At 42.8% G+C, this 16,250-nt stretch overlaps 1 protein-coding gene across 6 annotated transcripts in view; it reads left to right on the forward strand.

Annotated features, from left to right (window-relative positions):
• The window catches only part of KNDC1 (kinase non-catalytic C-lobe domain containing 1), a 75,631-nt gene that overhangs the window by 17,052 nt on the left and 42,329 nt on the right, over positions 1-16,250 (forward strand). For 5 of the 6 annotated variants that reach the window (XR_004693922.2, XM_060274842.1, XM_035138280.2 and 2 more), the window contains exons 4-6: positions 8,579-8,725; positions 10,519-10,636; positions 11,272-12,242. Coding sequence is in view for 5 of the 6 variants with exons in the window: in XM_060274842.1 (XP_060130825.1) it covers positions 8,579-8,725; positions 10,519-10,636; positions 11,272-12,242 (1,236 nt within the window). In the remaining variant the exon portion in view is untranslated. Of the gene's footprint in view, positions 1-8,578; positions 8,726-10,518; positions 10,637-11,271; positions 12,243-16,250 lie in introns of those variants that run through there. The other variant, XM_060274843.1, reaches the window with a different exon arrangement.

A 16,250-nucleotide genomic window follows, 5' to 3' on the forward strand; every position in this document is an offset into this window, starting at 1 on the left:
AGGAGATTACTGAAGATATTGATAGTAGCATCATTTAAACACAGCAGTGGGCTATTCACAAATGAAGAATGTTGTTCCTGAAATCTGTTGTCTCTCTACTGCTGTACCTCTACATTACTTGAGCTCACCTCTATTTTTATTCATTTGGAACCTTTGCCTCCAGTTCTTATTACCAGCATTCTTTTTTTGGGCAAGGTGGTGCAGAGAAAAATGGTGGAGAAGTTGCGGGAGTTCCCGGCGGATAAAAACTGTCTGGAGCAGTTTCAGTCTGTCTTCAGGCATGGTTTTGAGACTGAATCAGCCCTGATGGGTGACCTATATTGAGAGTAAGACAGGGAAACTGTGTCTCTGCTCCTGCTTCTCAGTCTGTCTGTGGCTTTTGAGGCTCAAGTAGTTCCTGTGGCTAGGAGTGCCTTTTGCCAACTACGGCTGGTGTGCCAACTTTGGCCTTTTTTGAACAGGGATAACCTAGCCAGTGGCGTAGCTAGCCGCCTGGATGCCCGTGGCGGCAAACGCGAAGGCACCCTGCCGGGGGGCGGGGCAGAGTGTCCATCGCATGCATGCATCATGCGTCGCGCGCATGCATCATGACACACGATGCACACGGCGCGTGGCGCATGCGTGCACAGGAGGCATACGCCACGGCAAACCCCACGAGCAAGCAGCAGAGCTTGCATTGGGGCTTCTCCATGGCGGTGGCTGCGGCGCGCAGCAGTGGTGGTGGCGGCCGTTGGAGGTGGTCAGCGCCGTCCAGCCTGCTGCCCGGGGCGGTGGGCCACCCCGCACACTATTACTGCACCACTGAACCTAGTGGCAATCTCAAGACTTGATTATTGCAAAGTGCTCTGTGTGCAGCTATCCTTGGAAGAGCCAGCTAGTGCAAAATTCCGCAGCTAGACAGTCAATGGGGAGAGACTACCATATAAGAGTGGTGCTTTAAAACTTGCAGTGGCTGCTCATGTGTAACTGGGCCAGGTTCAAGGTTCTGGTATTAATTTTCAAGGCCCTTGTTAATTCGCAACTTGGGTTCATGATTTCTTAGGGACCAGCTGATTCCCTATATCCCTGTCCAGTCACTGTGATATTTCAGGGGAGTATCTGCTGGTGATCCCCCATGGCTCAACCACATAGTTTGTAACTACTAGAAGCCATGCATTCAGTGTTATGGCCCAAGCTGGTATAACTCTCACCCAACTGAGATTGGACAGGTATCATCATTTCTGTACTTCAAGCATGTGACTATTTCAGCAGGCATTTTACGGTAGTGTTCAGTTTTGTTGTGATTTTTACTGTTATTATTCATCATATCGGTTTGTTTGCATTTTTGGTACACTGCTTAGAAGTGTTGATGACTAAGTGATTTATCAAGCAATAAAGAAATAAGTAAAATAATTTTTTCTGCTATTCCATCTAACCTAGCTTATGAATGTATTTTAGCTTTTGTATAAGATGGGGAAATTATAATTTTTGAATGTGAATTTGCAATCTTTTCTTTAGTTTCTCGCTCGTTCCTACTGTTTCTGTAAACAACAAAGACCATCTTCTTTTTTTTTTTAAATACATTTTATTCCAATTTTCCGAATTCAACAAATTAACAAAACCAATCTTTTATACAAAATCTTATATTCACATCTTTTACCTTGCTCCGCCGAGCTATGACTTCCCCCCCTCCCTTCATGCGGGTTTCTTGTTAATTCCTTTTTTTGCAGTTCCTTTTTTAACATATTGGTCAATTCGTAAGGTTTATTTTAATCCTGCGAGAGTTTTTAATGATCTACAGTTTTTCTCCATATAGTCCACATATTTACTCCAGTCCTTTTGAAACCTTGTCTCCCCCTGGTCACGAATCTTGCATGTCAATCTAGCAAGTTCAGCATAGTCCATCATTTTTATCTGCCACTCCACAATTGTAGGTAATTCCTGTAATTTCCATTTTTGGGCTAACAAAGTCCTAGCCGCGGTTGTTGCATACATAAACAGTGTTTGATCTTCTTTTCTAATCTCTCCTCCTATTATTCCTAACAAAAATGCTTCTGGTTTTTTTGGAAAGGTATATCTAAACATCTTTTTCAATTCATTATATAAACTTTCCCAAAATCTTTTAACTTTTTCGCATGTCCACCACATATGATAAAATTCACCATCTTTCTCTTTACATTTCCAGCAACTTTTATCACTCATTCTATACATTTTAGCTAACTTAACTGGAGTTAAATACCATCTGTACATCATCTTATATACATTTTCTTTCAAGGCAGTACATGCTGTAAATCTTAAAGTTTGATTCCATAGTTTCAACCACGCATCATATTCAATATTATGCCCCAAATCTTTTGCCCATTTAATCATCACTTCTTTTGTCAACTCATCTTTTGTATACCACTCCAACAACAGATCATACATCTTTGCCAAAAGCTTTGTTTTGCCTTCTAGCACTTCTAGCTTTCAGGCAGATCAAAGCCGATCGTATTTTCTGGGCTAGAGCGCAGATAATACAAAGTATCTAGATCACTTGCAGATCCACCACCAAGATAGAGACAAAGTATCAATATAGAGTCTTTAGGTAATTCTTTTCACCCCTCAAAACTTGCCTTGTTACAAAATAAACAAGGGCTTCTGCAAAACTCACTCCGCAGGCAGTCAGTTTCACTTTCCATAGCTCAGCTCCTCCGATTTTCTTACTGCGCCATTTTCTCCCGCTGCTGGGACGGGCCCCGTTTTTGCGCCCCACAGCTTCACAAATCCGATCTCTAATCAATAACCAATTATCTCCTCCGTCTTTTGACACGGATTATTTATAATTTAAGAGAACTTGCTGCTTACCATCGGAAGCCAGAGACTGCGCTTAACGGAGCCAGTGGTCTCTCCCCTTTCGCGCCCGCAGCTCAATCCCACGCCCGGTTCCCAGGCTATAAAAACCTAGAAAAACCAGGCGTAGGAGGGCACGCTGGGCACAGCTGGGTGCCACGACCCTCAGGGTAACCCCCCCTGAGGTTTTAGAAGTCCGCAGAGCCTTTGCGTGACTTCAAAGCGCTCCGTTAAGCTCGAGATTCCCCGAGAGGCTATCTCGCACTTCCTTTGATGTCCGCAGCTCGCCGGAAGACCAACAAAGACCATCTTCGTCACTACTTTGTCCTGAATTAGTGATGCAGCTGCTATAGCACAAAATTTACTATGTTTTACTAAATGAATTTGAAATGGGCAATTGATCAGGATAACTCCTAATTCCCTTTTCTGATATACGGTAGCTTTGTTGCTCTATGGACCTTGCTGAGGTGTGTTTTATGAAATGTGATATGATAAATGGAGTGTTTTATTAAATCTGAATAGAGACTACAATTCTTTATATATTACTCATATAAGATGTGTAAAATGTTATTGAGACACTCTCTGCTTGATGACTGCATTTTCAAGACTCCTGTGCAAGAAAGATAGCTGTTTTTCCATGGAAACAGAGCTAGAGAAAGTGGAAAAGCTCTCAAGCTCCTTACTTGTGGAATTTCATACAACTTTTCTATATGCATGGCCCTTCCTGCCTTCATAAAAGAGATTAGAACAACAGAATATTGTAGCAGAATGTTCATCAGAGTCACTCAGTTCAGATCTCTGCTGAGGCCTGTGTTTACCCTTCCAGCAACCCAGAAAATGGTGAATTCTCCCACTCCATCTTTCACCCCTCCTCTTCTCTACACACCTCGCAAGAGCAGGCTTAAACCTCCCCCCCCCCCCCCGATTATGAACTGGGACTTAACCCTTGTTGCTCCTGTGAACTCCCTGGCTCTATATCCCTCCCTGTCTGTTCCTCTAGACCAGGTATCCCCAAACTCGGCCCTCCAGATGTTTTGGGACTACAACTCCCATCATCCCTAGCTAACAGGGCCAGTGGTCGGGGATGATGGGAGTTGTAGTCCCAAAAATATCTGGAGGGCCGAGTTTGGGGATGCCTGCTCTAGACTGACTTCAACAGCTCTCTCCTCATTATCCCCCTTAGGCACACCTCCTCCTTCCTCCAACCCTAAGTCTCCCCCTCCCTCTGGGGAACTTGAACCCTCTGGCTCATCCCTGATAGTACTCCTGTCCGTTAAGGTCCAGTCGCGGACAACTCTGGGGTTGCGGCACTCATCTCGCTCTATAGGCCGAGGGAGCTGGTGTTTGTGTGTAGACAGCTTCCGGGTCATGTGGCCAGCATGCCTAAGCAACTTCTGGCGAACCAGAGCAGTACACGGAAATGCGTCCCTATCCTATATAGATTGGAGGTTGTAAAGCACAGGTTGGATGGCCATCGGTCATGGTTGAGCTAGTTGAGATTCCTGCATTGCAAGGAGTTGGAGTAGATTAGATGATCCTCCCAACTCCACAATTCTTTCATCTGTGAAAACTTGAAACAGAAGGCTCCTCTTGAATCTGTATTCCTCAAGACTGTGCTGATGACACAAAAGGCTTGGGGTTTAATTGCTATCAGATGAGCTTTACCAACTCAGGGAGTGACCGAAGCTTCTGCAGATGATCAAACTATTGATTGACAAAGTGGCAAGTCTTACTTGCGTATACAAGGCAGGGTTGAAACAGAGCTTACTGCAATGGTGTGCATGTGATGGAATGCCGAGGTTTATTAGCTACAGCTTCTGGACAAGTGGCAGTGGCATTTCAGCAGGGAGACAAATCTACAACACTGATACCACCAGTGAAAAAGCCCATTGGGCTGTGGAGGGAAAATACAGATTCCATTTGTTGATCTTAATGCTCTTAGCAGACAGTGGAGGGGAAGAGACGGTCTTCCAGGTGGTTTAATTCTGATGCTATTTAGTTTTACTAATTGTTCTTTAGTTCTGAAGTTGAGGGTGTTCATAGCTTTATTATTGTAATAGATTGTTGTGTGGTAACTGGTAAGCTACCTCCAAGGCCTGCTCTCAAGGATAGAGGCGATGTTAAGAATATCCCAAGAATGCAGTTAGATGATCTTGCACAATCTGCATGTATTCTGCACATGTTTGATAGAAATTGAATTTTAGCTTAAAGATTTATTGTGGTGATGAGTCAGCTGAATTGTAAAGATCTTCTAGTTATTGCTGAAATCTTTGCTATTTTAAAAGCTGATGCATTATTACAAATTCAGATTATCCTCTCCTACCACCTGATTACTCACCATAAACAATTCCAGTTATGGAGAACTCTTTGTCTCTTTGTTTGGATACTTATATACTGTATCATGTTGAGATTGTTTTCTGGCATTCTCATTAATCAGATTGAATTCCCTTAGAAACTTTATTATAGGACATGCTTCTCTAGGCTCAAGTAAGGCTAATGACTCCGGTCTGGAGCATTTTTCAACTTATTTACTTCAGATAAAGCAATTAATCTAGAATGGAATTCTTTTTTCCAACACCGTTCATAGACTGCAACAGCTCTTCTTTCATGGATGTGGAGGGATTTTTAACCCGTTCTAGCCACTAACACATGAGAAATACATTGTTAACTATTATGAAATGTATGTATGCTGTTGCGTCATGAAAGATGCTAGCTGGTTGGTGCAGTCCTTGTCACTGATGGAGTAGAGCAGGCACCAGGGCCGGCTCATCGTAGACCCCCGGTGACGCAGGGCACCATGGTGCCGGCCCGCCAGGAGGGCGCCGCGAGCTGCGCCCACCCGCTGGCTGACCGGTCCGCCGCGCAGCTGCGCCTGCCCGCCCGCCTCCCGCGCAGCAGCGCCTGTTGCACCCGCGCTGCGCACGGCGCCCACCCGCCCACCGCGCTGGGAAATGGGGCGGGAGGGCGCCAGAGTGATCCGGTGCACCACGGCTCCGGGGGCGCTTAACACAGCGCTGGCAGGCACCCCCAAACTTCGCCCCTCCAGATGTTTTGGACTACAATTCCCATCATCCCTGACACTTGTCCTCTTAGCTAGGGATCATGGGAGTTGTAGGCCAAAACATCTGGAGGGCCACAACCAGGGCAGTCTCGAGCAGGTCGGCCGCCCTGGCGCTGAGAGGCGGAGATCGCTCCAGCGCCCCCACCCTCGCAGGGTGAAGTATGGTTTCCGCGCCACCGGGGGTCTACCTAGAGCCGGCCCTGGCCGCAGTTTGGGGATGCCTGGAGTAGAGTTCCGCTTGGCAGAAGCTACAGATTATAGCACTTATGGTGTAGATCAGGCATGTCCATTGTGTCAATCGCAACCTATAAGTTTATTGCGGGATGAATGTTCGTAGATTGTGGCCTTCCCTCTGCTGGAGATGCGCCCAAGGAGCTGTTGTGATGCCGCGTGTGCACCCAGTCAGGGAGGCAACCGGCAAGCTCCTCTCACAGGAAGTGATGTTTTGCTGCTGCACTTGCCTGCTATATCAGGGGAAGCAACCAGCATCAGGGGACGCAGGCGGAGTGCCCCCCTGCCCCCTCGGAAGAAGCAGCCGGCATCGGAGGAAGCAGGTGGCACACGCCCACCTACCCTGCACATATGAATATATTAAGCTGCCTAGTTGTCCACCTGTACCCACTATACTTCATGCAGGTCTCCATGAACTTTGTGGGGTCCTTTTCCATCCCTGCCTAGTTCCTTTTTCCCAGGAGGTGCCAGGGAGCCTTCCGTATAGAAAGCATATACTCCACCACTGTGTATATTCTCTTCCTTTTCCATGGAACCAGAACTTTGTTTTAGCAGTCATCCCTGAACTGATGTACAGATGTACAATTATGAATTGGAAACTTTTGTTAACCTGCATGCATGTAAGATGATGATGATGAAGAACTACACACAGCTTTTCTCCCATGTAGTAATTTTTTGTCTTGTGTGAAACGAAGCTTACACAGGGGTTTTCTTTTTGATGAGTTTTCTTCTTCTCCTTCTTCACTAAAAGTAGGGAGGGTTTAAAAGGCTGTGTGTACATATATTGCAGATAATTAATCAGCACTGTCAAAGTTGCAGTGAATGGTTTTAATAGACTTGGAGAAAGCTCCACCTAGTGGAATGCTGCCAAATCACCCCCCCCCCCATTTTTACCTGAAATCAGAAACATTGCAATTATGGTATATGCCAGGCATCCCCAAACTGTGGCCCTCCAGATGTTCTGGCCAACAACTCCCATGATCCCTAGCTAAGAGAACCAGTGGTCAGGGATTATGAGAATTGTAGTCCAAAACATCTGGAGGGCTGAAGTTTGGGGATGCCTGGTATATGCAATGTTCAGAGATAATTTAGATGCTGCTTCCCTTTGTGGACAATCAAGATCGTCCTGAGCAAGTTTGCAGATGACACCAAATTGGGAGGGGTGGCTAATACCCCAGAGGACAGGATCACACTTCAAAATGACCTTAACAGATTAGACAACTAGGCCAAAGCAAACAAGATGAATTTTAACAAGGAGAAATGTAAAGGACTACACTTGGGCAAAAAAAATGAAAGGCACAAATACAGGATGGGAGACACCTGGCTTGAGAGCAGTACATGTGAAAAGGATCTAGGACCACAAACTTGACATGAGTCAGCAGTGTGATGCACAGCTTAAAAGGCCAATGCAATTCTGGGCTGCATCAATAGGAGTATAGCATCTAGATCAAGGGAAGTACTGTAATAGTACCACTGTATTCTGCTCTGGTCAGACCTCACCTGGAGTACTGTGTCCAGTTCTGGGCACCACAGTTCAAGAAGGATACTGACAAGCTGGAACGTGTCCAGAAGAGGGCAACCAAAATGGTCAAAGGCCTGGAAACGATGCCTTATGAGGAACGGCTTAGGGAGCTGGGTATGTTTAGCCTGGAGAAGAGAAGGTTAAGGAGTGATATGATAGCCATGTTCAAAAATATAAAAGGATGTCATATAGAGGAGGAGGAGGAGGGAGAAAGGTTGTTTTCTGCTTCTCCAGAGAAGCGGACACGGAGCAATGGATTCAAACTTCAAGAAAGAAGATTCCACCTAAACACTAGGAAGAACTTCCTGACAGTAAGAGCTGTTCGGCAGTTGAATTTGCTGCCAAGAAGTGTGGTGGAGTCTCCTTCTTTGGAGGTCTTTAAGCAGAGGCTTGACAGGCATGTCAAGAATGCTTTGATGGTGTTTCCTGCTTGGCAGGGGGTTGGACTGGATGGCCCTTGTGGGTCTCTTCCAACTCTGATTCTATGATTCTGTGATCATTGGCAGGAATACTTAAATGTTCCTCTTACTTGTATTGGTGTGCACACTTGGTACAATTCGATTACCAAAATTTGCTCACCCTCAGGGACTATATGACTATAGGTTGTATATAAAGGCTGGTCCTTGCCTAAGATATAAAATTAAGGTTCAGTGCAGGCTTCCTCAGTTTTGTGTACTCCAGATGTTTTGAACTATAATTGCATAATCCCTGACTATTTTCTATGCTTGCTGGGGGTAATGGAGTGTGGCTCAAAACACTTTGAGTGAACCACATTGCTGCTGGCTGCTGGTGTTTACTTAAGGTGTGGAAAGTGTACTACAAGTGTATTACTTCATCTGTGGTCCACAAACTGCTTAAGCTGGTTTTGCTCATTTTAATGGAGCTAGTCTGGTTTTAAGTGGGAACACATGGTAGTTTGTACAATGTGTTCATTTTCTGTTTCCCAATTATTGCAGGCACATATCTTTTCCTTGGGAGCTACACTAAAAGCAGCCCTCGAATATATAACGGAGCCTGGAACCGATTCAGAATTCAGTCAAGATCTGCATACTTTGCTTGAACAAATGCAGGAAGAAAGTCCTAAAGAGAGACCAGATATCGAGGTAAAAATAAAGAAAAAGGGTGCGATTTGGTTTTTTGCCTTGGAAACGTCCATATCATATTGATTATCCTGATGTGTCACCTTTAACATTCAACATTTCTCCACTCTTAAATGATATCTTACTCTTTTGGAAGGCAGTTGCTTGATGGGAAAAGCAATTATACTGTAAATACAGGGTTTAGAGGGGTGATAAAGGGAAATGCACAGAATGATTTCCAATGCAAAGTAGCCCAACACAGCGCTTGAAACAAAGTGGCAGCTAAGCTACAAAGTACGGTAGCAGCAGCAATACAAAAACAACAGATGCTCACAGTTCTACATACTGTAATACTAGGCACAAGAGTAATTGATAACCTTCTGTGTTGGAAGCCATAAGCGGTGGTGGTTGTGGTTGTTTTAAATAAGGCTAAATGCTTTAGAAAGAGACCCTCCCTTAATAGCACTCATGTGTTTAATATTATATGTAAAGTGGTACCTTGGTTTACGAACAGTCCTGCTTACGAACGCTTTAGATTACGAACTCCACAAACTCAGAAGTAGGTGTTCCGGGTTGCAAACTTTGTCCTGGGATATGAATGCAATCTGCTTCTGGGGCTGCGGGAGGCCTATGTTGAGATTGTGTGCCTCGGGTTAAGAATGCTTCGGGTTAAGAACGGACTTCTGGAACGAATTAAGTTCGTAACCTGAGGTACCACTGTATTCATATTCAGCAGAATTGCCAAGAGAATGCAGATTTATTTCCCGGAAAGGGAACAGGAGGGGACTCATGACCATTTCTTACACTAGCTGTTTCTTTTGACCAATGACAATTTAGCATGGGCTAGACAGGATGTGCTAAAAACATGAATGGAGGTGTAAGTGAACATCAATGAGATAAATATAAGGGATAAATCACTGTGATGGGGTGAGCTCCCGTTGCTTGGTCCCAGCTCCTGCCAACCTAGCAGTTCGAAAGCACGTCAAAGTGCAAGTAGATAAATAGGTACTGCTCCAGCGGGAAGGTAAACGGTGTTTCCGTGTGCTGCTCTGGTTCACCAGAAGCGGCTTTGTCATGCTGGCCACACGACCTGGAAGCTGTACGCCGGCTCCCTCAGCCAGTAAAGCAAGATTAGCACCGCAACCCCAGAGTCGTCCGTGACTGGACCTAACAGTCAGGGGTCCCTTTACCTTTTTAACTACACACAATGTTTGGATGACTACTGAAGTTTTCCAACTTGTATCAGTCAACAACAATAATAGTGAAACAACGATAGTCACTTCAACAAAGTGATATTGTAGTTTGAGCTCTCTAATGTCTGTAAGGAAAAAAATCTGTATTTGCTTGAGGGTGGCTTCCCGTTTACCATTGAAACATGGCTCTGTGCTATTGAGTATGTACCTCTCTACATGTAAAACATTCCATGAGTGATGCCTATGGAGTTTATTATTAATTCAAGAAAAGTATGAAGAACACAATTTTAACTAAAAACAATGAATTTCATAAATAGGCAAATCAGCCTAATTAAATATATTTACAGTTGGTAAAGATTATTATAATTATAATTAATATTTTGTTGAACTGTAAATTGAAATAATCCATTATAAAATATTTTAAAATGCTGCAGTTCAAATTAATCTCTGCTAAATCTTGTAGAAAGGCTACAGTTGGGAAATAATGTTCCCTTAATGGCCTTGCTTCACAAATGGAAAATCTTGAAGTTTCCTGGGGAATGCTAATCTCTTGTATCATGTTGAAGTCCATGTCTTGTATGATACCTAGGTATTAAACGCTTTAATTTACAATTATCATTATAGACTGTCATATCATTGAGTAAAGAGAACCTGAAGCTTTCTTCCTCGAGTGATATTTGCCAATGCCTCTCTGCAATTGGAAGAAGAGTGTTTTCAATTGAATCATGTGGCACCTTTCACGGTATGCATTAGATAATGTAGCCCATTTGTGTAGTGGAATTAAGAGCACTTTTTTCTAGCTAAAGATACAAACCCAAGTGATTATAAATGGGGGGGAGGAATCCAGGTTCCTTTCTGCTGTATTAAGTATTAAAAAAAAATCCCCATTGGTAACTTATAGTGATTTTTTGTGCATCTGGTATTTCATGATTTCAGATATTTTTATGATAATCATATATCCTGTTTTGCTAGCAAATACTTGGGATGAAGCACAACTGCTGCCAAAGTCCAGTACCGCAACCTCTAGCACTGTACTAATTTTGCATGTTGAGATTGTCAGACTAGCACGTAAGTGAATGGGGCAATTGGGTTATGTGGCTATTTGCTGCCTATACTATACTAACACTTACCTTCTGTCATAGCGAAGGGGAAAGGTGGTTTGAAAGGCCTTTGGGACCCTGCATTAAAAGCCATCTGTGGTTTGGTTCTCTCTAAAAAGCCAACCAACTTTTGATAGTAGTCTCTTTCCAACTGTAGAGCAGCATAAGGTGCTCATGTAATATCAGTGGAAGCTGCTTGTAATTTGGATAGGATGTGGAGATGGAAGGGGAGAGAACTGAAAATGTTTTTAATAAGAACATCTGTCTTTGCACCCAGACAGTTGCGATAACGTGTGGAATGGAAAAGTCTATGAGAGGATTTCACCTTATGAACAGTGCACAGATTACAATTTAAGAGAGCATTCATCTCCAGAGGTGGAAGACTTGACAGTTGCTAGTGGTGGAAATTCTTCTCACACGTATACCATGAATGACAGAAATGATGATATAAAAGAAATTAAAACCAACTCAGTGCATGAAAATCTTTGCTGTCAATACGTTTCAACTCAGGTCACAAACTGTAAAGAGAACAGCAATAACAACAACAGCAAGTGTGTGGATCTTGTCTTAGACACAAAGCCATGTACAAGTGAGTTGGAGGAAGATGCAGTAAAAAGAAACTGCTCAAGGAATGGAAAAGCATTCCCAAAGCTACCGTCTGAATCTGAGACAGACCCAAGAACTTTCTTCCCTTTTGTAAGTCACAGCGGACCACTATCAAGGAAACAATATCCATTACAGCCCAAGTCATTATCTCAAGTCAATAATAATGAGAATGCTGCTTTAGAGAGAAACTTAAGTCATTGTGATGGAAATAATGAACTTGGATTAAAAGCAGCAGATTTCCAGGAACCAAATAATAATTTAGATGAATTTTACAAGAGCCCAGAAGTATCTTATCAAATCCACAAGCCGACCTGCAATGATGATAAAGCATATATTCTTCCATACACTCATATGGGTTCTGAAACTCCAAACAGCTATGAACCAGACAAATCAAATTCTGACTGCAAGATACTAAAAAACCATAAATCATGGGAATACTGTGGAGAAACTTCCGCAAGGTCAAATGAAAGCAGTCTGTTGCATATTAACAGGATAACTACAGGGCTTAGAACATTTAATGAAAACGGACGTAGCTCAACCCTGCTAAATTCTCCAGAACAAAATCACAGTGAGATGAAAGACTATTATGTTGAAGAGAAGCAATATGAAGGCAGGGAGTCAGAAATGAGAAACAGCAAGCAGGTAGTAGAAACAGAAACTTCATTTTAAAAATTGTCTTAAATGTGGCATTGAAGGGACATAGTTAATCTTGGAGGATGGAGAGGGTTGTCTTCCTTGGAAATGTTGTAACTCGCTTACATTTTGTGTGCATTATAGTCAGCAGCAATTAGTTGAGCACTTTCATTATTACCAAAAGATTTAATTAGTAAGGATCTGAACTGAGGTGTGTGGTTGGTGAGCCTTTGATGTTTTGACATTTGTATGGTTAACTTTAATTGAATTGAACTAGTACTATAGATTTAAATTGCACTATACTTTTGTCAGAATAAATTAAAGGCAATTATCTGCAGGTAGAAATCATCCCGAGTCACTCAATTTGGAGTCAGTTTTGTAAGAAATCTATTCTCTGGTTTCTTTTCTGCAGCTAAGTTGGTGTCGTGTGGCCCTGGCAAGCTCCTTATGTAGTGCCTTACCATGCAATTGAGCAATCTGCCCTCTCCTCCCTGCCACCACTGTGAATGGTCCAAGAAACATTTATGAGAGTAATGCACCAATAGTGGTGAATGGCTCCATCTGAATGACTTGCTTTGTAATGGCAGCAGAAATGTGGAGGAATTTAAAGCAGTTTAAACATATATTTGTTGTAGTGTCATTAATTTACGGCACGGGTGTCAATCACAAGGCCCGGGGGCCAAATCCGGCCCGCCAGACCTCATCATGTGGCCCGCCGAGTGCCCCAGCCAGTGGGACCCAGCCAGTGGGACCTTGCTGCTGAAGCGCCGCGCAAACAAAGCGCCGATAAACAGCTGGGGCCGGGGAAATGCTTTTTGCCCCTGGGTCCCTTCGCACTCTTTTCTGGCGCTGAATCAAGGCGGTGACCCCCCCCTTCCCTTTCTTTCTTCCTCTCTCTCGTTCTTTTTCTTTCTTTCCCTCTCCTTCCTTCCTTCTTTATCCCTGTCTTCTCTCCCTCTTTCTTTTTCTTTCCTTCTTTATTCCTTCTTTCCTACTCTTCTTTCTCTCACCTCTTTCCTTCCTCTCTCCCTCCTGCTCCCTCTTTTCTTTCTTCCTTCCTTCCTTCCTTCCTTCCTTCCTTCCTTCCGTCCTTCCCAACTTTCTTCCTCTCCCTCATTCTTATTCTTTCTTTCCCTCTACTTCCTTCCTTCTTTCTCCCTTTCCGTCTTCTCTCCCTCTTTTTCTTTCCTCTTCTCTTCCTTATTTCCTACTCTTCTTTCTCTCCCCTCTTTCCTTCCTTCCTTCCTCTCTCCCTCCCACTCCCTCTTTTCTTCCTTCCTTCCTTCCTCCCCTCCCCTCCCTCTCCCTCTCCTCAGAAACATAGGATGCTGCTTTATACTTCTGGCCCTTAAACCCTGGAACCAGGAGAGCAGCTTCAGTGAGTCAACCTCAGCCAGTCCCTTTGGTGAAGGGTGGTGGCTCACTGGCAGAACATCTGTCCTGCATGCAGAAGGACCCCAGCATCTCCAGGTACTAGTAGCTCTGCAAAGGTCCTGCATGAAACCCTAGCGAGCCTCCACCACCCAGTGCAGTTACCAAAAATCATTTTTCAATAAATTGTACAATAATTGTACATTTGAATATCTACTTGCCATTATTCTGGCTATGTTTCTGCTTTCAGAGCTAGTTATTACTTACATTATTACAAAAAACAGTAATAATTGAATGCACTGACAATTTATGATAATAAAGAGTGGACACATAGTCCTACAGATACAACCAGCCCTTTGAGGGTGACCAAACTGCTGATGCGGCCCCCGATGAATTTGAGTTTGACACCCCTGATTTACGGTATGTGTGTGTACACTGTCTCTTTCTTCTTTGTCATAGCTTACATTGAGATATTAAGATTAGTAGATTCATAAGTAGATTCAAAATTCTTTGCTGATTCTGGCTAATATATATGAATTAAATTAGTTTGACTCAATGTGAAGATATTTAGGTTAAAGTTCTCTTGCCTGCCTTAGAGATGGAGATTACTTTTCCAGCATATGTTCTTTCTTTCTTTCTTTCTTTCTTTCTTTCTTTCTTTCTTTCTTTCTTTCTTTCTTTCTCTCTCTCTCTCTCTCTCTCTCTCTCTCTCTCTGTGTGTGTTTTTTTTTCCACTTGCATGAGCTTGAGTAAGGTTTGGTACATAAGAGGTGTGATTCTTGCAGAAAGGAAAACTTGAATGTTGAGTGCTATGGTTAGCTTTCTTCTCTGCTGGTTAATTTTATATAAGAAATTGTTCACCACTAGAAAGAGTCAAATAAACAAAATCTAGAATTTCTAGTAGTATGGCTTTAGAAGCATTTGCAAACTTGTTTTATCTGGCCCCAAATGAAGGTGTGAGACATTTTATAGACTACAAGGTTGCATATTAGAATTTGGTATCAGCAATCTTTTGTAACATACAGGCGTCTCTGATTCTTGTCACTAATCCTTTCATCCTGAATAACTGAATATGCAAGGATGTTGAGATGCAAGGATATTGAGATACAATAGTTTAGTGTATTGTCATGAAAGAGGTTACAGTCATACCTTGTTACAGGTAGGTAGCCGTGTTGGTCTGAGTCGAAGCAAAATAAAAAAATTCCTTCAGTAGCACCTTAAAGACCAACTAAGTTTATATTCAGATATCTGAAGAAGTGTGCATGCACACGAAAGCTCATACCAAAATATAAACTTAGTTATACCTTGGTTTAAGTTCCCTTCAGTTTGAGTACTATCAGTTTAAGTACTCTGCAGACCCATCAGGAACAGATTAATCCACTTTCCATTACTTTCAATGGGATAGTTCGCTTCAGGTTAAGTACGCTTCAGGTTAAGTATGGACTTCCGGAACCAATTACACTCATACTTCGGGTTAAGTACGCTTCAGGTTGAGTACTCTGCGGACCCGTCTGGAACCGATTAATCCACTTTCCATTGCTATCAATGGGAAAGTTCGCTTCAGGTTAAGTACGTTTCAGGTTAAGTACAGACTTCCGGAACCAATTGTGTACTTAAACCGAGATACCACTGTATTTAAAATTATATAGAGATTTATTGGGAAAGGTGAAATAGTAAGCAGTGCTATCCTGTTTTGTTTTAACTGAAATCTATTGCAATCCATGCTTAGCTTCCCTTTATTCTGCAGTTTTGGGTGCCATAAGGTACATAGGCATTGCTTTCTGATTTCCCTCACCCACTACCAATTTACATATTACCACTATTTTTTAAAGGCTTTGCAAAACCAATGGTCTTTTCCATTGTGGCATGCATTTCCTAGATTGGGGATTCCATTTCTCATAAGTTGCACAAGACTCATTTTGTAACTTTGATCACGCAGCTCCTTTTGCAGCTGACTTCAATTCATGCAGCTCCATGTGAGCCTTCCCCATTCTCTTCAATGCTGGAGGTGGTTTTTAAAATGTAGTGCTTGTGTGTGTAACGTTTTCTTGACCTTAGACAATATAGAAATCCCCCTTCTTGTGCAGACTTTGGTGTGCTCATTGGAGACCAGTCCATTGGTTTTGGTGTTCTGTTTTGTCCCATAAATAATGCCTCTCTGCATTTCCTTAGTGGTTAGTATGCCTTCCTTTATGCTATAACCTTGCTTTCTTTATTCTCTGCCAAACATTGCCAAACCTGTTTGCCTGCTGGCTTCAAAACTGTATCTTTAGAATTCTTTTAAATGGCTTTTTCTTTGCAATTCTCAAATAAACACTTTTATCAATTCAAGCGTGACTGGAGCTCCTTTTTCCTCTAACCTACATAATTCCAGCTTTTATATCTCATCTCTTTTCAGGCAGTTGCTAGAGTGTTTAGTGTGGGAAGCTACAGCTTGTGTGTGCATTCTTTCTATTGCTTTGTGCTAGTGGCCTTAAACCGTTTAAAGTGACAGAAGTGAAAACCAAGTAAAATTTGAGCATCACCTTAAACTACAGTTAAGCTAAACTGGTATAAAGGTGAACTCATAGTGTGCTGATGCATGTTGTTGCTGAAATAATGGTTGCTTTGTTTCTCCCCCCACTACAAACGCAACACTGGGAATTT

This window comes from Zootoca vivipara, chromosome 5, assembly GCF_963506605.1.
Source record: "Zootoca vivipara chromosome 5, rZooViv1.1, whole genome shotgun sequence".
Classification (NCBI taxonomy): Eukaryota; Metazoa; Chordata; class Lepidosauria; order Squamata; family Lacertidae; genus Zootoca; species Zootoca vivipara.